Source organism: Nyctibius grandis, chromosome 13 (genome assembly GCF_013368605.1).
Source record: "Nyctibius grandis isolate bNycGra1 chromosome 13, bNycGra1.pri, whole genome shotgun sequence".
In the NCBI taxonomy this organism is placed as follows: Eukaryota; Metazoa; Chordata; class Aves; order Nyctibiiformes; family Nyctibiidae; genus Nyctibius; species Nyctibius grandis.
The window spans coordinates 13,292,978-13,319,290 of record NC_090670.1 but is presented as its reverse complement, the minus strand read 5'-3'; the positions used below and the strand labels follow the sequence as shown (position 1 = coordinate 13,319,290).

The following is a 26,313-nucleotide window of genomic DNA, read 5'->3' as shown; positions in this document are numbered from 1 at the left end:
GCCCTTTTTTTTTTTAAACTTTGTAGACATAATGCAGGATAGCTTCAATAAAGCACTGCATGTAGTAAAAGCATGTGATGATCTTGTAATCCAAAATAAAGTGTAACGTCTGGTAATTACCATGCATGGATAGAAAAGGGAGCATGCAGAGAAATAAGCCACTCTCACTCTGCAAATGAGTCCAGCTGCATTCCAGTTTCTCAACAGCCAATTTATTACCTTATATATTTTAAAACAGGGGGTTATTTGCACCTGTATGTCTCAGTAAAATGCAGCTAGTTTCGTGACCATTATAAGCAACTCAGGCTTCCTCTTTTCACTGGAACAGGTGGCATGCACAGGGCAGAAAGCACACAGCTATTTTTATCCCACATGCATCCAAACCAACTCTGAGGTACCACTGCAGCCCCATTCACAGGGAGATCACAGAGTCTTGAAACCCTGCACAAGCTTCACGTTAGGTTTGCCTTTTGTTGGGTTGGTGGGAGATTGCTTTGGGAGTGTTTTTTGAGCACGAGTATTATATAGCAAGAATGAATACAAAAGTCAGTCCCTAGCAAGTGTGATTCCAGTTGCAGTGGGCATCAAGGACAGGAACAAGGGGGGCTGAAATACCCCCTGTCCTCTGGAAGAGGCCAGACCTAAGCACAGAGGAAGAACCTCATTGAGCACAGAGGAAGAACCTCATTCTGCCAAGACCTCTTGATAGGCAGAGGACACCGGTTTCCAGAGCTGTCTGCCTTACACATGACCATTATGTTTACTGGAAGGAGAAGGGGGAAAAGAATTAGAACATTTTAAAAAGTAATAAAATGTAGCTGAGAAATGACAAAAGCTGATTGCTCTTGCAGCATGTTGCAGCATGTGTTATGGTGTGACAGCTCTCCTGACAATTAACATGAAGAGGTTGCGTGCACTAATGGCAATGCCTAATTATGGAATAGATAAAATATACTATAAATATTCCAGCATTTTCAAAGGACGTCTGTGACCTTTACCACCAGAGGTACCATGTTTAGTTTTTCCATGTCCGTTTCCATGTCTACACTTATAATACTGAGCATTTAAACACTTCTGTAAGTCAGGAAATGCCCTCCTCCCAGGCAAAAGAAGAGCACTCTAATACTGATTCTGGTTTGCTTGGACATATGAAAGATATTTGGAAAACCTCAAAGTTTCTTCACAACTGCTAGGCATGTCCTAAACCGCCTCTAAAGCCAAGTGTATACTACAGTACCCATTTTGCAAACGTATAGAGTGAGGCAGAGAGAGATGATCTGCCCAAAAGCCCAGCGCTGAGTGCCGTCTAACTGGAACTCCACATCTAGACTGCAGTCATCACACCGGTTGTTGTTGCTACTTATTATCCAACATTTACTACTGTAACAGTGTCTGGAGACTAAACAGTCAGGTCACACTACACTGTACCATGCAAATATGTGACAAATGACTACATAGGGATTTTACTCCAATACAAAAACTGGAAGAACAAATTACCCTTGCATAAAGTATCACAGGACAGGGAGAAAAGCATTATTCTGAAAACCTTAAGCTCTTCTATTTTATGAGTCAAATCTGAACATTTTAAGCCTCCCCAAAATCTATGGGATAAAATACAGATATTCATTTTGTTTTGAAGCATGCCTTTACCCTGAACACAGCAGCTAAGCAAACCAGCACCTGTCAAGTCTACTAAACTATTCTCTAACCAGAATTTACATTTAGTTCAGTCAATTAATATAAGCCTTATCAGGTTCATGATAATTAGCACACTTACTTATTAACAGCAGTAACAGCAGCAGAAATGGTGTTAGAAGAGCTTTGTTGTAGTTCTGTTGTTACCACCAGAGACTCCTATCTGATCTCACCCGGTGATCTACTCACTCTTGTACTGCCAAGGAGACCCACTTACTTTGCCCTTAAGCCAGACAAATTACTGTGACAAGAAGCAGACTTAGAGTTGCTTCCATTCACAGATCACTTGAAGTACTTTACAGGTCATGTGCTGATAAACTACTTGCTTCACCAATTTCTTTTGGCTTATCCAGGGCTAAACTGTTTTATTTGGAGTGGAAAGTTGGGGTTTGTTTTGGTTTTCCTTTTTTTTTTATTCCTCCCTTGCTGTTTTATTTTAATCAGGCATGTGTTGTAAGGTTTGTGCCATTATAGCTAAGGGCTGTTGGACCAAAAAATAATCTTAGTCAATAAGGAAAAAAAAAAAATCCACTTTTGCCTTCCTTTGCTTCACAGATGTTGTTAAAGTGCACATTAACACATGCAAACTTCTTAAAGCTAGTATCACTTGGAGCAATCAATAAGACCACTTCTCGGTAATTTTTTCTAAGGTAGTCTTTTAATGGCATTAAATGGCAGGTACAATTTAGACCCTTCACACAGAAGATGCCCTCTCGCCTTTCAGCCCAGAACTTTAAGTATTTTGACCAGAATTGTCAAATTCTTTGTTTATACACACACACAATTTCGTGACTTTCTCTTGAACTGCAGGGTCATAAGGGTATAATTTACAATGCAGAGTAACATTTTAAGAAAATAGTAACTCAAAGCATAATTGCTGATTTTCCTCCCCCAGCTTGAACTAAGCATTTTCCTTTTCTCTTAGAGTAAACTCAGAACCATTAAGCCACATCATTAGTCCACATTATTTTGAGAATAAAGCTAAAAGTTAACATTCTTTGATGAAATTAGCCACTGTTTTAACAATAAAGGGAGTATTGTGCTATCCTTCACTTATCACTGTTCTTAACTATTCAGCATTAGATAAGACCTGGAAAAAAAAATGAAAACCATAAATTATACTGTGTGGCTTACTATACAGGCAGGCAGGAGACTTTATAAAAGGTGAAACAGTGCTATAAACTATGAGTCAAATCAGAATTTGAACTTTAATTTTAGATTCCTAGGCTTTTTGATGTTCAAGACAGACTGCTAACATTAGTTCAATGTTACCTGTTTTTGTAATAGTAACTACAGAAGCAGGGACAATTTGATACAAACTGAGTTGACTTGTAGCAAAGGTGTTTCCAGGTTACATTTTTAAGAACATACTTGAAAGACTGGCAGAACAATCCAGAGCTCTGATATTTTCACGAATTCAAAACAATTAGAACAAAGGAAAAATGGAGACTTAAATGTTTCTAAGTGGAGGAAACATACACTTTCCATTTCAAGTGAGAACTTGAACACTTTACTCCTGACACACAATGAAAAAAGTGCTTGTACATAACCCAGCCATGCCAGCAGCAAAATGAATCTCCGGGCTGTGCAATGATCTAAGAAAATCTGAATGGGCAAAATGAGCTGTTCCCATATGCAAGACCTCCAAAACCAACCTACTGGTAAACACCGGAGGGTGCCTGACTGCCTGCATACTCACATGCCTATTTGTTGTTATTCTTATTCATTACTGAGTCATTATTATTATTTAAGTACCGACAATGCACTCGTGAACCAGAACAGATGCAAAATATCCTGTGCTAATGAGAAAATCAAAGCCTTTCTTACATTAGCAATTTCATATTATAGGATCTCTCTATTTTTGCCAATAAAGCACAACAGTAATTAATACAGCAATATTTTCTTATTGTTCACAAGTAAAACTGCTCAGATTCTGCTTTGGCTCTCCCCCCTACCAGCACAAAATACAATAAATACTATTGAAGAATTCCTATTAAGACAAACAGCTGCCAAATAAAACACAATAAAAATCTCCCATAAAAGGCTGTTGTCTGTTTATTCAGAGATACAGTCAGTACTCCTCACAGAAAATAAACAGTGTGGCACCGCTCTTTCATATTTAAATACTTATGCTGTAACCATCTCACAGGATAACTTGCTAACCGAGTGCTGGAAGGTTGCACTAGTCCTCAGTGTATTATGAAATCGAGTCTGGCATCAGCTCACGTTCTTGAATAGCAACTAGAACCGTATGTAACCAACACATGCTTTCCACCCCTGAAATTATGCTACTACATAAATGAGAAAGCTGACAAATACTTCCATGTAAATAGTTGTGCATACAGAAGGTGCCAGGTTTGGACACTTTCCAACAGCAGTGATGGATGTGTGCTCTAGACACGTGCAGCTCCAGGATGACCCCTCCAACAGGCCCAGTTTGCTGGGGAGGAAGGTGACTGGGGAAGGCTCCCTTGGCTCCCGAGACACCTGCAACAACCTTCCCCAGTGCCACTGGAGCTACACACCAGTGCACACTGGAGCTGTGTCTCCTTCTTACGACTCCCCATTTTTAAAGCAAGGTCAGAGATATTAGAGCTGCTTCATGTGTGTAGGTAAACCTGCTGCAGAAGATACTTATATTTAGCTGAGAAAGAGACTACTGTTCATTCAGTAACGCCAAATGGAAACTCAGCAAACCAACCCATGCATACTCCCTGGATCTGGCCCCAAAAACTACAGCGTAGGACCTATCTCCACCTCAGCAAACATTACTGCCCTTTTGAGGAGCATTCTGCATCATGGGAACGTACTCACAACCAAAAACACTTTCGTGACAAGTAAAGGGTTTTTTTCCTCAATTTCAGTAACGAACACAATTTAAGCAAAAAATGACTCAGCTGTGACTGTACGGCTCAGTGAGTGAGTGCACCACTGCTGCAGAGAAAATGGCCAGTGAGGAGCAAAGAGCCAGGTCCCATTGTCATTTCTCCTAAAACAAAGTGGGCTGATGAACAATATGTGATTCTTAAAGTCTTGTTCAAGAAGCTTGCTGGAGTCAGAGGCAGGTCCAATCCTGCGCTGGGCGTCAAATGGGTATAATCCTGTATCGACACTTTGGCAACCCAAGGCCCTGTGCATGGGCAGAGACCAGCACAAGCCTCCCTGCCCACCCAGGCACTACAGCTGCTCCAACTGCATTTGCAACTAAAGCTTGCAAGTGGCTCCTTGCTCTACAGAACAGGCTGACTACACGTTTTATATCAAAATACTCCTACTGATTTGAAGCATGTGGGAAAAGGAGCCAAGATTGAAATGCCAGAGCCAGTAAAACTGCAACATGTATCAACAAATGAAAATGTGAATGAAGAAGTTTCATCCTCAGCAAGTCCTCAGAAGGGAGAACAGAGATCCTCAGAATCTGCTTTTCTGACTAAAAAGGCAACTAAAAGAGCTGGATGCTACCTCTCTGCTCAACATCAGAAACAAAGAGAACCTCATGTTCAGAAGACCAAATCTGGCCTCAAACACTTAATGGGATCAAATAGAAATGGCAAGAACCTTAAATACAAATAAGAAAACATCTATGAGTAGATCATCTGTTGCTCTACTGTAAAGGTCTACATGAAAACAACTGCCAGTTGTAACGGCAGCGTCCTGTCAATGACACACATTTAAACAAAAGGAATTAAAATACACAAACAATAAGCCAACATTCCAGAAACAATGGATAAAAATGCCTAAATTTGTAATTTTGCATTAAATATTTAGCTTAATAAAACCAACAACCATGCATTTGAATTAGAAGAATGTCTGAAAAACCACTGGAACTGTGACAGATTAATGACAGTTGGACAGTTTGATCACAACTGACAATTCACATTTACGTTTACAGGAATGCCCAACCTTCATGTCCTCTTAAATCAGCCATAAGTCAACATGTGCTTATCATTAAGCATGCACTTCTGTCCACTGACGTAGGCATACTCACAGGTAAGTACCGCGTGTACTTAAATACCTTGCTGAATCTGGCAATGCGTACACATGTGGCCATGCTGCTAAGAGCCATCCTTTTCAGATTTTTGAGAGTCACCCCTTGCCTCATCTCCCATTTGTTCCTGTCTGGGTATTTTCTTTGCCAGAACATTTATAACCCCTCATATTACCCCCCAAAGCTGTGACGCAGTCTTAACCACAACCTTGAAAACACACTGACATTATAATACACAAACATGTACAGAAGATATACACACTCGGGCACACCAGGGGATAAAACAGACTGGGAGGAAATGAGGAACTTTATGTTACTCTCTTTTCTAATGAGATAGAAAGTGGCAGATGTAAAGATTTCATTCAACCAACAATCTCTTTTATGATGTGAATAAACTACTAAAACAGATTTAATCCTTTATAAAAATCAGATTATAAGAAGCAGACAAAATCACAACTTTATTCAATACGCCATTTTATCCAGTGTGACTAATGCATTATTTGTGTGAAGTTAAAGTGGAGCGTTGGAAAGCTATGAAATAAATCAAATGCTCTACTTTATGTAATCTTAACAGACAGATCCCATTAGGATTCTACTATGCATAGCTGTTGGTTAAAATCATTGACCAGTATCCTTATAAATTAATCAACTGAGGTAATGCTGGCTTGGCTGTCATCATTTGCTCCTAATCTACATTTAGAATTCACTTCAACTTTTCAAGCCCTTTGAAATAGGTTTATCAATTCTCTCGCCCTTGCTTCAGATATCCACCTAACCGTTAATTGTTTACAAAAGACCTGGTACAATGGAACTGTATCATTTATGTTCCTTTTCTTTCCACAGATATTAGAGCATATATTGACACCATGCTATAATTAGTTAGAAAGATATTAAATCTTAACCAAACATTCTAACTTGCCTCAGTTTTTTGATGAGACCTTTTATCGTTGAAGTTGAATTTGCAGGCAGATTGTGTGAGTTTACACAAGTGAGAATCATTACAAAATCTAAAATAATCCCGATCTGGTTGAAATGCAGCTAGCAGAATACTCTTGGTTATGGATATACGTGAGAAAAAAAGCCTTCTAGATATCAGGTTATTTATGGAGCTCTAATGTGTTTTCAAACACATGACTCCTGTGTTATGTCTGTGTATTTTATGCAGTTTCTAGTCATGTTTGTTAGATGTCTGCATGTCATGTACTGCAAGATTCATGAGCACTCTACAGCCAGGCAAAATTCTCACACAACAGCTTGTCTTAAGTAATGGGGAAATAACCAGGCAGAGTGAAGTGACAGGCAAGTGTATTATTTATTACCCTGATGAGGATAACATCTAGTCATGGTCTACGATCCATACATGCTCAGTGTCCTGCTGATTGGGCTGTATGATTCTGAACAAGTACACAGGTGTTTTCCTACACAAGTATCAAAATCCTCTTTAATTATCTTCCCTTATCTATGAACCCTCCATGTGCACATAAAAGAACAGGCAGTTTGGGCAAGGGCTCTTTAAACAGAAAAGGAAAGACTGAGCAGTAGCAAAAATATTGCAATAGATTGCATAACATTTCTGGAGCTCTACCACAGAGTAGGTAAAGGTCATCTTCTCCAGAAACAGAGTGAGAAAGCAAAGGAAGCTCTGACTAAGTATGTTTTATAGCCTACTAAATCAATGAAAAACTTCAATCGGCTGCAGTGGCCTTTGGCTCAGCCCTCCAGTGCAACTTTGCTGGCCCACAGACAACCATCAAAGCCACAAAGACAATACTTCTAACTATGTATGCTACTAATAATCTCCCTAATTGCCTTAAAATGATACACAAGATTTCATTAAAATTCATTCCCTTCTTCAAAAGCCCATATTTAATTTCAGAACCAAATTCCACCAACTTAATCTATTAAAACACACATGTGCAAATACCTCTTGCATTTCTGGGACATAAAAATAAAGACCATCAATTGTTTTTGCTGTCTATTTTCCCTTGGACCTTGAAAGAAAGGACCTTCGAATAAAATTTTGCCCCTATTTGTTTTTTTTTACATCACAAAGATGTACTCTTCCTAGTGCTTGCTAAACGCAACGCAGTAATTTGTATCCCCAAGTGGTATAAATAGAAAATATGTTCAGTCTAATAACATATGCGAAGAAAACTCATGCCCAGGGTTAACCAACAAAGCGGCGGTCTGCTAGAAACAAAGGCAGCTGGCTCAAAGAGCAACAATGCTTCTTAAAAAGTGTGGATGTACTATTCAGTGAAGCATCCAAGACATGATGTTTATTTAAGCTACAGCTGCATATACAAAGCTTTGCTATAAGGCCCGGGAAATGACAAGTCTTCTAGAGTAACAAGATCGTTCTGTCTCCAAAGGGTAAATTGTATCAAATATACACACTGTAAAGAAATTCTGCCCTTCAGAAGAGTTTCTCTGCTTTGATTACCTTTTCTTGCAGATATGCTCTGCCCAAATCCTACCATTTCTCTTTAGAGGCTTGCCTTTCCCCTACTAATATATCTGCCTAGGTTCCTGTCTTGCTCTGTCACCATAAACATTCATAAACATTAAGGGGACTTAACCTCATCACACCCCTGTGGAACAGGAAAATATCAAAGTGAGCAAGCAGTGAACTGGAACTCAGCTGACAGCAGTCCTGACCAACACCGGAGTCCTTCTGCAAGTCACTTCGCTCCTCTCTTTCCATTTCCCCATGTATAAGAAGGGGTAATGACAACGACTGCTCCGCAAAACACCTCAGTCTACCAGTAAAATTCTGAGATGTTATTCTCACTTTACAAAAGGAGGTAAAGCAGAGACAAACCAACACTGCTTGAAAGATCTGTGGCCAGAAATGTCACCCCATTTTTCTAAACATGTGTCTGATATCATCAGCACAAAAGTTGCACCCAACACAGGATCTCAATGCATAAGCTATGCCATAGACAATCTGCGTCAACACTGTTTGCTCTTCTTGTAGGTAATGCAGTACAAGCAAGCTAGTGAAGGACTAGATAGCTAGAGTGAAGTTCAGACTAGAGAAAATGTCAAAAACAGTACCCAGCTGACCCCCAGGAAGATGAAAAAGTGAACAGAAATACCAGATAAAGGTAACTACCCAGCCACCCTTCTCTCTCATTGCTTTCCACCCGAACAACAACAAAAAAAAAGGCAAATTACTAAAGATGTAAATATCTTTGCCCCACTTTGACAGACACAAAGTGACTTTCCAAAGGCAGTAAAGCAGCTAGTGGCAGAGCCAATAAGAGAATCCATGTTCTATTCCTAAATATATATTCATCTTGATTTAGCAAACTTAAAAAGGACAACAACTCTGCCAAGTATTACCAAAAAAAAGCAAGACAACTTAGCTCCTTCCCTGAGCAGCCGCTACCCTCAGTCGTTGGCCAATGCCTCCATCCCTTCACCTATCCCTCCTCAAAGGCTTGGTGAAGACAAATGGGCCTTCCAATGTGCAATGAAGCATAAAGCCATGAAAATCAAAGGGCTGCTTTTTGAGTAAATATGAGCTCCAAAGCCATTGTCCTCTCCCACAGAGGAGATCTATGAAAATGCTTACTATAGCATATGCACAGTATTCTTTACAGCTCTGCCTCCCTGCTGACCACCAGCCCCAGGGCTCAGTCCGCTTCCCATTACAATCAGCTTCACCACACCCACTGACTTGTATTGGAATTCTTTCAGGCACCCTAACTAATGAGTTTTTAAACACTTGTAGACAGAGAAGATAATTCCTCATCATTATTCTTCATAGGAAACACCAGGAAGAATGTCACTCCATTGTTCTACAGGAAGGAAACTGGAAGAAAAATCACCCCCACGTTCAAAAGAGTAGCCCAAAGTTTTTGTATATGAATTGGCTACCCCAAGCTATGGGTGACTCACCTGAAAGGTCAGGAGAGGGACCTAAAAAGTGTGCAACCTTCTGAAATTAAGCCCTCTGAAATCTTCTCTCACACTGGCTTCTATGCAGACAAAGAGGTCCATAATCAACAGGCATATATGTTTCCAAGTCTTGAATACTACACTCTCAAATATAAGCACGGCTACTGACAGCAGCATAGAAACAGACTCACCTAAAGACTATATTACTGCAGCATCTTAGTTTCCCTCATGACATGAGACTGAAATAAATGGGAACTGGCAACCTTAATGACATTTTATATTTCCTGATTTTATATTTAAAGCTTTGCATTTGCTTTCTCTGCTGACAGTTGTTTGCTTTTTTTCCTCACAAGTAAAATCTTGACTCAAACCAGTAATACAGTAAAGGATGAAAAAATAACAAGTAGACCTATATAATGGTTTGTTACCCTCAGACCTAAAAATATTTTAAATTAGAAGCATTCCATTGCGAAGCCACCTTCTCAACACAGATCACAAGCCACCAAGCACTGCTCTGTTTTTACCCAGTCTTACTTTTAGGTGTCTATCACTTTGTAGGATGCAGACGCCATCACCTATCATAAGGGCCTACACTTGAATGACCAAGAAAAAAAATTCTAAACTACAGTCAAATCCTTACAACAGTCCATGCAACATGCCATAAGAAAAAAGCACTAGTCTCAACAGTAAGACATCTGCAGGTTTGAGCCCCAGGCACTGAAAGCAACGTCGAGCTACAGAATTTACTTATTCCACAACACCATGTACACCCACAGCGACACAAAAATAGCTATTATAATACTTGTCAAAGGAACAACTGAGTGATTTTTAACTCGGTGCTCTATCTTGTTTTCTTCTTTGCTGGTTGTTAATACCCCACCTCTATAAAAACATATAATTATGAGTGGGCTATTCATGTCTTATTATAACTGGTAGCACCATGCAGCATCTGAGTCAGGAATCTGAATTGCCAACTATAGCTCCTCACTAAACAAGACTTACACACTGTACATAGTAAATGGCATTCCCCCATTCTCTGTGTCACCTACAAGGAAAATCAGCTTCCAGTTGCAGTATCATCTCCAACCCTCCTTAAACCTCACCATTCCAAAATCACCTGGAATACAGGACTCATCGATAATCTCCAGTAAAAAGACACAGATTAACTGCTGAGGTCACAAAGAAAAAATTCCTCAAGTAATAGTTTTCTTTTCTCAGTGGCTTGATTTGAACACATTCATAAAATGGCATTAAAACGTGATACAAAGTTTTACAGAAGAAGAGACTACTGACTAAACCTTTGTTTAAAAGTCATAATAATTTATGGTGTGGATCTGCTACGTACGAGTTGAAAAACAGTCTCTTCATGATAAAACTGTTTGTAACAGCTGGGAAGTTAACTGCAGGAAGTTTTGTTTTATTCCCTTACCTCAGCTCTCTAGTTCCACATTATTTTTTCAGTACTACGAGCCCAACCTTGTAAACCCATTGCACTGACTGCCCTCAACAGCCGTCTCATTGAAATTAAGGAGCAATATCCAATTCTTTTCAAGTTTCTGCAGACTGGGCTCCAGTACAGAGCTTTTGAAAACAAACCCCCCAGCTCATTCCCCAAAATCTTCACTCACAAATGCAGAATGAATATCACATGACCTTTGTGAGAATCTTTGGTCAAACAACTGTATCATTAGAAGTTATTAAAAAATGGAGCTTAAAAGCTACTGACATGCACATTGCCATTCTTCCTCTCATTCTTTTATCTCTACAGTTGTCCATTAGTCAGGAGTAACGTACCTTCTGACCTCTGATCAAAGCTATTAGAACAATTTAAACAAATATTTTGATTACAAAGCATCAATATAGAACATTCAGTAACAATAAAAGGATGAAAGAGCTGTCTTTTCGAGTCACTGTTGTGACTTCCTGACTACATCATATTATGAGTGGTCTGGAAGGTTATACTAACTTGACATATTACTGGATTTACTATGTTCTTTTTCAATGCTTAAGAAAGAATTCGTAACATTGCAAAACCCAGAGTGGTGGCACAGTTTCAGTTTCCAACTTTAATAGATGTTTGATGGCTTTATAAAATCCCTTCTGTTAACTGCAACCAAGAGAAAAGATTCAAGCTTTCCTCTCCATTTTCTTTTCTTTCTTCTCAAAAGAAAGACAGTAAATTTGAATTAGGTTCAGAATTGGACTCTCTGGAGTTTTTCCACATGCATACTATTAGGTGTGTGCAAAGTGCCTTGCTGATCCTGGCCATTAGAGAGTTGCTCCACATTTCATGAAGTCTGCCTTTTGGCCAAAACAGGGTCAAATCCAGTACTCCCTGAAGTCAATTGGGAGCATCTCCTTTGATGTCACTGGCTACTGGCTCAGGCCCAAGCTGGAGGAAGACATGGGTACTTTATGGTATTTATTGATTATATACATTTAACAAGCATCCAGGAGCCCAATCCTTCAAGTCCTCGACACAAAGAAATTCCATTACCTCAAACTAAAGGCGCCAGGGAAATACAGGATGGGGTCTATCTGTTTAGATGCTTATTCCACGTACTTCATGGGTTCAGTGTACAAAACGTTTCCTGCAATTCTTCTGGATTTTTTTTTAATTAGATTTAATATTTGCATTCTTTCTCGCTGCCCAGTTATTTGTGCAATCATGTAAAACTTCTGATAGATTTCAGGCAAATGGATGTGTATTATACAGTCAAAAATAACGTTTCCATTACCAAATACATGGAGAACTGGGGTTTAGTTGTTAGAGTGATCAAGAACCCAGTTCAGTAAAACTTCACTTGAAATCAGAGTTGTTTCATTAGGACTGCTTGTGTGCTTGGAATATGTGTGCTTGATACCTGCCTATCAACCCTGCTAATATTAAGGGCTACTTGCTTTTTCTAAGGCTTAGAGCCAATTTTGTACTATCTTGCATGATGGGAATTTTGCTTGACTCATAAAAACAGAATTTGGGCCTCATAACTCAAAAAGTACCACAACACTCTTTCCATGATGGTGGAGCTTACTCTCTCACTCCTAAGAAGCTCAAAAAGACCAGCAGTGTTCACCCACTTTCTCAGAGATCATTTAGTATATTTAACTTAATGCTTTACGGAATGTCACATTTTCCCCTTCTATTATTTAGTTAAATTCCAGGTTGCAGCGACAGTCTTGTCAGACAGACAAAAGGAATAATTCTGCCAGACTGAAGAACTTGCATCATAATACCATCTTTTACTCAAAAAGAAAATCCCAAACAATATAATTGGCATTCACATACAAAGAGCTTAAATGCTCTGAAGTTCTGCCTGGCTTCAGAGTAGCTGAACAGTATCTGAAGTATCTACTCTCCATCCCAATTTGTATATTTTAAAAGTAATTAAATTCTTGAATGAATCATTAGGAAAACAATTCAAATGCTGTTAAACTGATAGTAATTTTGCCTGATAGGATAGATGTGAGCTTAATGTTTGCAAACGGCCAAATTCTTTTAAGATTTACACTCCATGGAGTTCAATATCAGCCAGGGAAGAATTACTAAATCAGGATGTATTTCAAGCACAGGTTTTGGCCCAAGACTATTTTTGGTCTTCCTCAGCTGCTTGTTTTGACAGCATCTAATCCCCCTCACCCACCCACCAGCAGCCACACAATCCATCCATTTACACTTTCAAAGCAAATTGAAAATGAAACGTTTTCAAATAATTACTCGGGGATGTCTGTAATACAAATCCAAAAAAGTAACTGCAATTCAACTGTAATATTTCTTAAGGAGAAGAAAGGGAAAGGAGAAAAAACCTTATACAAATCCATTTAAGACGTGACTTTCCTATATTAATGCTCTCACCATCAGCCCCCCCAAAAAATTAAAAAAAAAAAAAAAAAATCAATCTAATTCCCAAAGAGCCTATCTACTCTATTTAACACATTCCCATCAGAAACACAACACTGTTTCCACAGTCAGAAGACTTTCCATTTAGTGAGCTATTACGGACCCTGGTGAAAGAACAGTAACTGAGAAGGTCTTCTGCAGAGGCACAAGGCAAAGAGGGAAGGGGGAAGGTGGGTGAAGGGGGGGAAATACCCAAGGCTGGAAGTGAAACAGTTCACCTTTGTCTGGAGAGCAGGATCACCCCCTCCAGGTTGAGGACTATGACAAAAGAACACGTTGCTGTGGCACGCAGTGAGTTTTTGCATTCATACAGGAGAGGAACCTGGCCCACAGATGGCCTGTTCTCAGCTTTGTCAGCCACAAACAGACCTTTGAACTTTCTATTTATATAACAGTTTAGTGAGTTTAAGCCTCTTCCTGTATAACTGGCAGTTTTGCTGGTTTTGCTGTAATTAGGCTACTTGTGATACATGAAAAAAAACGAGGCTTGTTTCTCTGCAGCGAGCAGTGTGCCCCATCACAACCACTCAGCTACAACGATACTTTTACCTGCTGATCTTATTCCCTTTGCCACGTTTCATTTTATATACCTCAATATGCATTTTCCCGCTAAGTATTTTCTCAACTTCCACTTTTTTAAAGATTGGAGGACTTAAAAAATATTAATACCAACAACAATAAATATAACATAAACCATTAATCTCCCCGCCTTTGTTCCTGTTAGTGAGAAGCTATATATTCTGAGGTGGCTGGGCTTTTGTTGGGTTTTGTTGTTTCCCAGCTGCTGATTAATGGCACCACCTTACTCCATAAGCAGGTTCAAATCTAGCCACATGGTCCCAGGACACTTCAAGATTTCATTTACTTGGTTACCACAGACAAGCGTGGAAAGTGATTTAAAAGATGAAATTTGATTTTTAACAGCAAGTGGTCCCCTTGGCCCACACAGGCATTCAAGCTTTTCATTATATCCATCTCCCTTCCTTTCTCCCTCATACAATGGCTCATATTAAATGCAAGCCCAGGTGAACGTTTCTTATTCATCCAGGAATCATAGCAGACTTTAGCTTTGGCCCTTTCACCTCAGCCAGAGTTTAGATTCATTTAAATTGTTTTGTGTTTGGTTTTTTTTTCCAGCTTTTCAAGTCTGGCAAAACATCCACTGGGATAGTTGTGGCCTTATTTTACATATTTTAGCTAAGAGTTAACAAAAAACCCCACACCAACCCTCAGCTACCCTCCCAACAGCATTCTTGATGAAGGTTCAATGAAACACCTCATTCTTATACTCCTGTGTTCTCTCCTAATATGGGAAACTAAAGGGCTGATTCTGCAATCGGTATCAAAACAAAGCTCCCACTAATCATCCAGAATGCCAGGTGAGAATTTAAGAACACATGTAGTGGCAGCGCACGTTGCAACTCTGACAGCTCTTGACAAAATACAGTCCAAAAAGTGACACAAAGATGTACCTCCATTGGGGGGGGAATTAACTGTATTTTTCCCATCAGCACAAAACTTTTGGGGAGTCATTTCCTGATATAACAGCAATGCATAGAAAGTGTTACCTTTACACCTTTTCATCGGATAAAAAAAACTTCTGCCCGAGCTTTATTTTTTTTTAGCTGTCTCAGGCTAACTATGTTTCTGTTGTACTTTGCATACAGATAATACATACAAACACCCACATACACGCTGTAGGCCTGAGCTTGCCTTCTTGGTGATTGCAGCACAGATTAGCAGAAGTTTTGGGTTTGCAAGGAATGCAGAAGAGGGTCCCTAATTGCCTTATAAACGCTTGTGAAACACGTTTTACAAAGACCAGTTTACAGAGAGAAGGAAGGAGGTCAGTTTCAAAAGAAGCAGCAGCAATTCACACATCATGTTATATGTACTTATTTGTAAATATTATGAAGCAACCATACCATATTGGATACACAGAGAAAAATTAATAAATCTTGATGGGTGAGCATGCATATTTCTGGGTGTGTAGAGATGATGCACATATAACATACTACATATACACACATGAACATATTTATGGACAGATGAGTTAATTCAACTCTCCTTAAGCAACACAACTACTTGTCAGAGACAGAAATCTTTACATGTACAATAAAATACACGTAATGTTTGTGTATACATGTAGATTATGTACCTACATATTATATACATGTGCACTTGCAGATACTAATTGGATTATTAAAAGCCAAATCCAACTTGATCTCCACAATAAGTAATTGTGTGTGAATGCCTGTGCCATATAGGGAGTTTGTGTAGATATCAAACACTTTGAAACAGTCAAAGTAAAAATCTTCTTTCCTCATGGACCCTAAAAACACTAAACCCTATAAATTTCAGTGTACAAAAGCAAGGAAACAGACTTTCAAGAATGAGTGGCAATATGTTCATATTTTCATGGAAAAACAGAGGCACAAGAGTTCCCTTCTTTGAGGCACATCCCTAAATCCACATAAAACCATAGTCAAATGAAAATAAGTTATTAAGCAAACATTAAAACTCAATACCTATAGTGTGCTTAGTATTTGAACTACACCCACATATTGGGTTGTAACAGCTTCTATTAAATTAATGATGTTACCCACACTATAAATTAGGCAAATTGTATGCAAATATTATTTGAGTAGTAATACGGTGGTTATCAGTTGTCTGCAAAATAAATTAGTGCAGCAGAGTAAAGATAGTGTGGTAGAAGCATAATATTTAATTGAGCACTAATTTTATTGTGATTATTACTTTTAAATAACAACAGCATGGCTATTCAAAGATGTAATACGATGGTTTATGCAGAGCTGATAAAACACGCACATGATCCAAAACGCCTCCTTACAGATTAATATTGATAAAGTGTAATTTATAGTTCCAAGGATTTACTCCAAATTGCTGTAAAATAGAATGTGACAGGTATTTGGTTCTGATTATTTTGGATTTGCAACCATTACTGTTAGACTGTGTTTGGCAAAATGATAGTTATTAACTAAATATATTATCTTTTTCCTAGACATACCTTTATATTATCAACAAAGTAAAGTAAACGCTCTGCAAAACATGAGGTACAAATGCACATGCATACACACACACAATCCGTGTGACATTTAGAGATTAGGATCACAAAATACAGTATTTCAGTCTCTTTCTTTCTTGGCAAAGTGCGCGCCAGCCCAAAAGCATTTAACAAAGCAGTAACCAACCACTGAATTTCACGGTGCATAGTTAAAGAATTATAACTATATTTGCTAAATTGAAAAGTAGAGAAAGAACCAATAAAGCCAGTCAAAGAATAAGCATAATCTCATTGACCAGCCGGGGAAGTGACTAAATACCTACCCAAATTCTAACTTTCCCAGCTACTTGTCACCCATCGAAAATTCCTTAACATTCACTTTGGTAACAAGTTTACAATACACTTTAATAGATGCACCGACCTTTTCAAGGTGTGCCCCTATGTGCAGAGCAATATAAACCTAAAACCCCACTGTTTAAAAAAAAAAAAAAAAAAAAAAAAAAAAAAGAGACGAGAAAAGAAAGAGGCAGAGAGGAAAAAAAAGACCTGTTATACTATCACGGGGACTGATCTTCCCACTTCCAAAAGTAACTTCAATAACGCTTCATCCAGAATAGGAAACCAGCAAAAAACAGCAACAGAAGCCCCCACACCGAACAGGGCTACAGCTGAACTGTGACACACAGCAAAACTACAGTTGCGTTTCTCCCCGTCAAAGGAATATTGTCACTGACAGCAGTAAACACAACATTAGCAAAGCCGCGATCCCGGGGAAAGAAGCATCGCCTCTCCACACCGCTTCCCTGCCCGGGGAAGGGGGTGGTTGCTGTTGCTATTTCAGCCGGCACCCCGGCACATTTCAGCGCTTCCCCTGCCTCTCCTCCCCCTCCGGCCAACTTCGCCCCCCGCAGCCGGCGCACCGCGAGGTGCTCCCCATCAGCGGAGCCGGCGGCGCGGCTGCGGAGCGGGGCCGGAGCCGGCCGGCCCCGGCGCGGCTCCACTCCCCGGCGGGCACCGGGCGCTTCGCCCCTCAACAAAGGCTAAGGCACCGGGGGAGCGAGCAGGAAGGAGAGGAAGGAGGCAGCTGGTGGAAGGAGAGGGGTGGAGAGGCAGAAGAAGGGGAAAAAAAAAAAAAACAAACCAAAAACCACAACACCAAAAAACAGCACCCAAAAAACCTACCACTGCTGCTCTAAGTCCCAGTCCCTGAAAAAGTCGAATAGGTCCATAACGATCTGGTGGGGAGACTCAGAGAAGTGGTGTCCCCTCCCCGCCCCGCGCCGAGCCGAGGAGAACCGAGCCGAGGCGGCGCGGCTAGTGCTGCCCGGCCGGCATCGGGCAGCGGCGCGGAGGGGAGCGGCGGCCGCCGCGGGGCCGCGCGGAGCCGCCCGGGCTTGCGGAGCGCCGCCGCCGCCGCCCGCTCCGGCCGCCGCCAGCAGCGCGGCGCGGCGCGGCTGGCTGCCTGGCTGGGAGAGGCAGGCACGGCGGCGGCGGCGGCCCCGGCGCACGCACACACACACTCACACACACACACTCGCACACCGCGAGGGGAGGAGCCGGGGCGGCCCGAAGCCGCGGCATGGAGCCGCCGCGGCAGCACCGGCGGGATCCGGCGGAGCCTGGCAGCCCCCCCCGGCCGCGGTGCGCGGGGAAGTTTTGCAGAAAAATGAGAAACAGCGGGGATGGGGCGGGGAGGCAGCGCGGCTTCGCGCCTCGGGGTGATCTGAGAGCGTCCTGGCAGGGGGAGAAAGAAATGGGGGTAGGGGAGAAAAAAAACAAAATAGGCACCTATAATTTAATTATCAAAGGCAACTCCTGTGAGTGAACAAACCTGACTCCCACTGACAGGAGATGTGGCGTAGACATGGCACGGACAACGCTCTGGGTCAGCCTGACCGGGAGATGCACGAAGGCAGGGGAAGGGGCAGAGGAAAGCCCAGGCCCGGGCAGCCGTGGGGGGCTGAACAAGAAGGGTCCTCCCGAGCGCTCCTGGGGTTTTGCTCCAGCTGAGCAGCGTCTGCTCGCCAGCTGGGATGGAGCCCTTCCCGCTGCCCGCCTGCCTCGTGAGTGATGGGAAGCAGCACAGCTCACCTGCAGGCATCAGGCAGGACAGGGGCACCCTGCAGCGCTCCTGCACAGACCACCGTGCTCACCCACCCACCCCAGGGAAAGTCCAAGCACGAGTCCCAGGCTGCCCCACACACGACGGAAGGGGAAAAGGGGCCCACTGCACCCTCCATCCCCTAAATCAAATTATTTTCTACCCAGGTTCACACACCCTGCCCACATGCTTTTGTATCCAACTGCCTTCTAAACAGTAACTAATGTGTCATATTTATAAAATGGATGTGGAAAATAATAAAAATCCACATACATATTCCCACTGAGCAAACAAGTACATACATTGGTATTGCAAAGACAAGACCAAAGCTATGTTCATTTTTACTCCGGTTTTCCACATGACCAGTCGCACCCTGAACTTCCCTGTGTGCCAACCAGCCTCAGGGACTTGAAACGACCCTTGCTTTGGTGGGGTCCCATCCCTACAGCCTTGCCCCAGCCCATGCAGCAGGTCACTGCGGCCAGCTCCACCACCAGAGACCAGGCCCCAGTGAACCCTCTAACAGAAGCATCTTTATGGGCTTCCTCAGAATTAAGAAACAAATCCAAGATTATACAGTAAATCAGTGGCAGAGCAGCTAATGTAATCCACAATTTTTGCCTTCCTAAGGAGTACACAATTGCTTTATAAGCGTTATTGGGTTAAAAATATTGCTGAGGAAAAGCTGTGGAACTGTTATCAGTGGAAGTCAAACGTTACAGACTTCATCACCTTAACTTGGGCTTTACTGCAAGATTTGCCTTTGCATCGTGTGTCTTGTGGGCCCCCAAAAGGGAGGGAGCCCAGGCAAGGCTGCACCGCTCGCACTCAGCAAAACCCAAAGCACTGCTCCTCTCCCCGCTGCGGGCAGGCAGGTGCACGCAGCATTTCCTTTCTAGCATCTCTGTTTTCTCCACAAACAGACTCAACTCACACTGCTCTGGGCCTCGAGCTTTAATATATCATGAGTCAGGCCCTTCTCTCTTCTGTTTCCCATTTTAGCATCATCATTGGTTTTAAAAGCCCTGTTGAAAAATCACAATTTGTGACCAATACTTTGAACCAACATGGGAGGTGGGGTCACATTTTCAGAACTTTTCTCCGGAAACAGGTACAGAGGGTTTTTTAAAAAAATAACTATTAGTAAAAGTAAAAGCCCAGTCTGTCACCTAATCACTTACAATCAATAACTCACCTGTTTTTGGTATCTTCATCTTGAACCATTAAACTCAACTAAACGACCTACTAAAAGCATCCCGGCACTGGGACTTGCAGGAGTTGGTGGTTCTGCTCCTGCCTGTTTTCAGAGAGGGGTCTGGTGGCTGCCAGCTGGCCGCCCTGCGCCAAAAGGGTCTGCAACAGCAGTTGCTCTTACCCGGCAGAAATAAAAACCTACTTCCCAGGTATTAGTGCCTTCAGATTTCTTAAAGTAAACCCTTTTAATTCTTCAGAAACTAGCAAAAGCTGTACAAAATAGTTCCTGAAAAGGCTTTCAGAGCTCATTCTAGCAAAGATAAGGGGTGGGAGATCCTGCATGAGCAAGCAAACCTGCTGTTCCCATGAAGGGCGAGAGTGCAGATAATCCCTCTTCTCGGAAGTTACATGTTTGGCACCTGGAGCTCCCCAAACACCCCGTGCCCTCAGCTGCATGAAGAAGTTTGCGCATGAACCAGCTTTTTGCAATCAGGTGACCTGAGCGTCACCGTTGCAGACACCCAGCCAAGGCTCCGCTGGGGCCCAGCGCCGGACACGCTGTCTGCTGCCACGGGGCCGGCCGGAGGGTGCCTCCACCACCCTCTCCCCAGGGAATTGGCACACTCTGCTGCTCACGGCCACGCTTGGCCCCACACAACCTCAACGCACACCGGCTGGAGCAAGAGCTGGCCGAACTCACCGCCTGCTCACCGTGGCTGCGGACTATGGGAGCGAAGGGCTGCGGGGAGCGTGTCGGGGCGGTACGTGCTCCTGTAATGCATGGCTGCCAGCCACGGGGAGCAAGCAGCAGCCTCTGCAAGCTGCCAGCTGAGGGGCAAGCGCAAGCATGAGGCTGTCCCAGCTCTGGCTTCAAATAGCGAAGGGTTCATTTACCCGCACTACCAGGAATAGAAAGTTCAGCTGCCCTTGGCGTGACCTCTTTTACAGTTACAGTGGAAAATACAACTGTGGTTCCCAGCACCTGCAACAGCTCAGGACAGGGATAATAAGATCAGCAAGGCCTCCTGGCCCTGTTCACCACCGCCCGGCCCCGCAGCCAGCTACAAAGGGGAACGCTGGCTCAGCACGGGTCAGGCTCCGGTTTTGCCGACAAGGCTGCAGGCTGTGAGTCCTGCTGCCATTTCACCCGCCCCTGCCCTGCACCAGCCAGCCCTTCCCCCTGCCCATCCTGCTCTACAAGACCAGAGATGGCCTTCCAGCAAGATGCTCCTGGTGGGTGGCTTTGGCAGTTGTCCCCATTTAGGGTTAGAGGAGGAGGAGGCCTGCCAGAGCACCCCTCTGATGAAGGCACAAATGCCTGGCCCCCTCGGGCAGCTGCTGCTGCTGTGGTCAAGATCAAGCAGCCATGGGTGGAAGCACATGGCTGAAAGCGCTGTACAGCCAAGGGAGCTGCTGAGGTTGCACCAAAATTGTCAGACTTCCCACCTGCTCCTTCAGGTTCAGCAGGAAATATTGGGGTAAAGAGTTTGAAGCAGGGAAGGGGCATTCCAGCCTCATCCTTCCTCTTTCAAACCTACATCCATCCCGTGCTAACCTCGTTACCCAAAGGCTTTACACGCATGTGCTGTATACACAAACGGAGATACAAAGGCAATGAGGAAGACATGGAAAAGTAGCAATGAGGGCCCGTTCCGTGCTCTGCTCCAAAGGCAGGGCTCAGCAGCCAGGCTGCAGTCACCATGAGCCATCCTTTTGTCCCTGTTCCTGAAGGAGGAGTGGCAGGACTGTGGCCATGGTGGGTCTGGCAAGAGAGACTGAGGCCAGTGGTCTGCAGAGGCAAAAGGTAACTGAACTGCAACCCTTGTGAGACAGCACGGAAACCTTTTCTGCTGAGAATACTCCATTTGATCCAAAGAAACCCCTATTTTTCCCCAAAACAACAAGAATGAAATCACAGTTTTCTATCCAGAAAATGTTAATGGAAAATTTGTGCCCAGCTATGCTGTTGAATACAGATTGGAGATATTTGGATTTCTGAGGAAAGGAAGGTCAAGTCATTTTCACAGTGTGAAAAATGAAGCTAACAGAGTTCATATTTCTCTGTGAAGCAATGATTGATTTTTCTTTCTGTGTCTCATTCATACTGCACTAAACATGTATAGAGAACAAACTTGTAACACCTTAGATAATTTTCAATGTATTAATGTAATCTGTGGACTTTAAGTTCCATTAGCATCTGTTTCAAGGTAGCACAAGAACATTTAGCCCAACTCCGTAAGAACAGGTCGTTGCAATGAGTGCATAAATCTTATGTATCCTAAAGCTGCTATATCAGAAAAAAGTCACCATTGAGATGTGCATATATAAAGCAGGAACCCATCATGTGCTGCCTCTGAGGCTAAATTTCCCCTTTGGAAGTACATAAGAATTTTAGTTACTGAAAGTATGTTGTTACTCAGTTTCAAGTGCGTATGTATAGGTAATCTTTACTTTCCTGCCATCTTAATTGTAATTATCATCTCCGTGCTGCCTGAGTGATCTATTTAACTGTGCAGAGCTATTCTCTTATTAGCGTTGTTACTCCTGTTTTACGAAACAAGAATAATTTAATACAATAATCACTTCTGAAAAGATATTGATAAAACTTTCTTAATGTGAGAATGGGGAACGTTTTCACATCCTGCTGAATAATCCTTCCTTCAGTAAGTTTTTCTAGACTCCTTTAGGAAACACGGTGTTTTGGTGTTTTTATTATATTGGAGTTCACAATAGCAAGCTCTTGCGTATCATATGTTAAGACATCTCCACAGCTAGCTGGGAGGACACACCGAGTTTCATCACACTTTACTCATATAAAGTGCGCAGTAGATGTTACAAGGTCCCACAGTAGTCAGATTCAGATTGGTCATAGGGGATTTCAGCTCCCTCTTTTGGTACCTCTCCGTATGTTGACCACATGTCAGCAAAAGCCCCAGGAATGCCGTTCAGGTGGTGAGAAAGTCCTACCTAATACGTGTTGCAAACTAATGCTTTCAAGAGATGCCCACAGATAACCCAGCAATCGTGTCAGCAGTATTGCGGTGCTTAGACCGCGACACTGTGCAACCCGGCCTGACCAAGGCACGGCTTCACTGTGATGTTTTGTCACCATCACAAAAAAAAAAAAACAAAACAACAAGGCAAAAAGGCAATAAGAAGTTTCCTATTTGTTACCGGCACTCTGCACATTAGCCAGACAACTCTTAAAACACTGTCAGAATAGTCTAAACTTTCAAAACCAGGCAAGACAGACACTGTATGCAAAAGCTATGAGAAAGTCCCTTTTCAGAAACAAGTAACCAAAAAGATCTATTGGAAAAAACAAATGCAAATCCATTGCGAAAAGCAAGAGGGAGGGTCACACAACCAGGAATTTGGAGAGCACCAGCGGTCAAAAATACAAAGGCTGTGTGGAAAAAAAAAAAAAAAAAAAAAAATCAAAAACAATTCCACTTTCAAATAGACATTTCATTAAATAATTAGGATCACCACAATTTGATCCTTCTCTCCCATCTGCACCCCTCTTTTTCCTTTTTTTCTTGTTTTAAAGTTTATGACCAATATTTTATTTTGCAGGTTTTAAAGCAGCTGGCTATCTCCTCCTAAGATTTAAGGAACACAATTTTATTTCATGCTTACTAACTGATTGTAAATGATGGGCTGAAGCGAGCGGCTAAAGAGGAGGCCATCTGTTGCAATCCCTTCCTTTAACCAAACCAATTGCTTACAGCCCTAGCACGGCTCCTAGCCTGGCATGCAGAAGCAATCCCTGCAGTAGCTTTTTAACCAATTGTATGACCATATGTTCCTTATGAGTGGAACCAAAGCTAATGCACAGCTTAAAACAAAACTACCATACCAACTTCGAAACGCAAACACAGCCAGAAAATTGAAGTGCAAAAGCATGGTAAAAAGGCTTTTCACATCAAGTTCCCTTCTTTCTGCCATGTTGCTTTCAAAAGACAGCAGCATTTTGCAGCAATGATGTCTATATACAAGCTCCTGAAGTACTGTCTTGTCTTCAGTGATTTTTATGATGACATTCTCTAATGCACTTTGCAGAAACGTAAGACTAGGCAAAGCTTCCTTTTTATGAAGGAAACAAAAAGAATAATATAGAGCAGATAGCATTAGCACAGAAGTGGAATATCAGACAAGAAAAGTTGATTTCTTCTTCCCTCTTTACCTCCTTTCTTCTGTTACTCTGATAAGATCACTCTTATGTTCATCCCCTTCAACCTCAATTGTCTGGTCACCCTCTGTTAGGAAAAAAGACTTTCCTGTCTTCTACAAATATTAGAGCACAGTATCTGTAACAAATACGTTGAGGGCAGATCCTGTAGCCATTCAGGATTAACTATAAGGAAGAAACATAATCCAAGCAACAGGCTGAGTATTTGTCTAGAGATCCAATAACAAACACAGGAATTTGATGATAAATACAAAGTATTAAAAAGTGCAAATAACATCCATGCATGTGAAATATTCCATGTATACAATGAAGAGACCAGATAAAATAGAAATTCATTTAAGGAGAGACTTTCCCCCAAGAGGAGGTTGATAAATACTGACAAAATGTTTCTTTTCTAATAAAAAGCATTAATAAGTTATGTCAGCTTAATTGCAGGATCACTGTCTTTTCACAAATGCATACCCAGCTGAAGGTACTTGGAGTTTTTGTTCACAAATTTCATCAATTTCACAGAATTTCAGGAGCATTTTCCTGGTGTGTGGGGAAGTCAATAGACTTGAGTCAGAAGACTTCCTGGTTGTGTTGTGAGAAAAACAGAAGTGTCTGCTTTCCATGGGCAGACACAGCCAGTCATCCAGATACTTCGGCCATTAATGGATGGATCTTATAAACTTATTTCATTCTAGTTTGCTATGATGTAACAGATGTTATGGTATAGAATATACCTTTAGAGTACCAGCCCAGCCCACATATCTGTTCTTTGACAAGCACAGAGCACTGCATGAAAGTTAGTGGGTTTGGGTGTTCATATCCCCCAGCATTTTACAAGAAGCAAAGCCAGTTATGACTTGAGAAAAAGATATTCAGGCCCACCTACAAGACAACGATAGAGAAGTCTCCCCAGTTGAACTCCACCTGAGCCCTGGAAGACCTGGTGAAACCGATACTACATACAGCAATAGCGTTAGGATTAGAGCATCCAAGATGGTCCGTCAAAGGCCTTTGAGAGGTCTTGGAAAGGTTCTGCTAAGAACAGTGCAAGACCATTGCATCAATTTCTTTTCATTCAAGAGCTGAATATCTGGTATATTTATTTCATAAAGTGAGAACCAGTATCCCAAACAAATAGCTAGAATGAGCATTATTCAGCCTTTTTCCTGGCAACCAGCTTAAACGACCGTGTCTTGCTTTTCTGGGAAATCTGCCAGGTGAGCTTTGAAAGGATTGTAGTGCTGACGGCAAAGTCTAGAGGGTTCACTCTCTGTGCTAACCAGAGGTCTGTTAAAATAATCAGGAGGAGGAGGAGGAGGAGGCAGAGGCCTTCATCATACACAAGAGAAGAGGGTCGGAGCATAATGGCATTGCCGGGGGGAAACCGAGAGGGCTGTTAAGCTCACTGGGCCATGGACTGTCTTTCACCATGTGTTTGTACAGCTCAAGCACTGAGGCATCCCAGAGTAAAGTCTTTAAAAGTAGTTAAATAACTTAAGCTCTTAAAATCTATTTGCAAAAGTGAACAGTATAACTTCCATTTGCTCCCATCATTGGGCCTGGGGTGCAATTCTGCTCCCACTTTCTTTTTTCCCTTATCCCCAGTGAAAAGCTGCTGCCTTGTCACTTATATGGTTCACTTGTGATTCTACCATTTAGAGTGACTGTGCCTCATGAAGTCATCTCCGCAGCTAGAAGAGGCGGGTGGCACCAAATGATGTTATACCCTTTTGCGATGTCACCACATTTACTGAAAATGAAGTTTTGAGGAAAACAGTGAGTAACTGAACAGAATTCTTAAATCAGAATTAATCCAAGCTACATAATGAAGAGCTGCCAAGTGAAAAATTTGCTACTGTGACTTACATATTGAACTGATTTAAATGACCTCATTTATGAAAATGCATTTTAGAATGCCTTTCTGTCATTGTGGAAAACTAGTCCTATAAGAGTCAGTAATCATCATCCTTGTGATAGTATTAATGTGAATTTTCCTATTACATAGTATAGATTATTAGCTGTTTCATCCCTAAGGAAAACACTGATATTGACAAAGGGAGAATTTCACTTTGAGTGAAAAAGCCACACTTGGCAAGAGTTTAAAAGCAGCATAGTATTTATGTAAATATAATGAGAAGATTATAGCTGATCTCCTTGACGTTATTCTTCCATAAAATGATGGAAGCATTAGAAATTTATCTGGACTATGCTAAAATAACTAAATATTGAAAGGAAACTTTATAGCCAGCTCCACTGAGGAGACACCTGGAAAGCCTTTTGTCCACTCTGTTCAGAATAAAAACCTCTTTGTATATTATAGGTGACT

General features: G+C 41.9%; 1 protein-coding gene across 1 annotated transcript in view; it reads right to left on the bottom strand.

The window, feature by feature from the left end:
- Nucleotides 1-17,819, bottom strand: part of AFF2 (ALF transcription elongation factor 2) — a 340,529-nt gene extending 322,710 nt beyond the window's left edge. The window contains exon 1 of the mRNA XM_068411834.1: nucleotides 17,692-17,819. Coding sequence (XP_068267935.1) covers nucleotides 17,692-17,738 — 47 coding nt within the window. The 5' untranslated portion in view covers nucleotides 17,739-17,819. The remainder of the gene's footprint in view (nucleotides 1-17,691) is intronic.
- Between the last annotated feature and the right edge of the window lie 8,494 nt (nucleotides 17,820-26,313).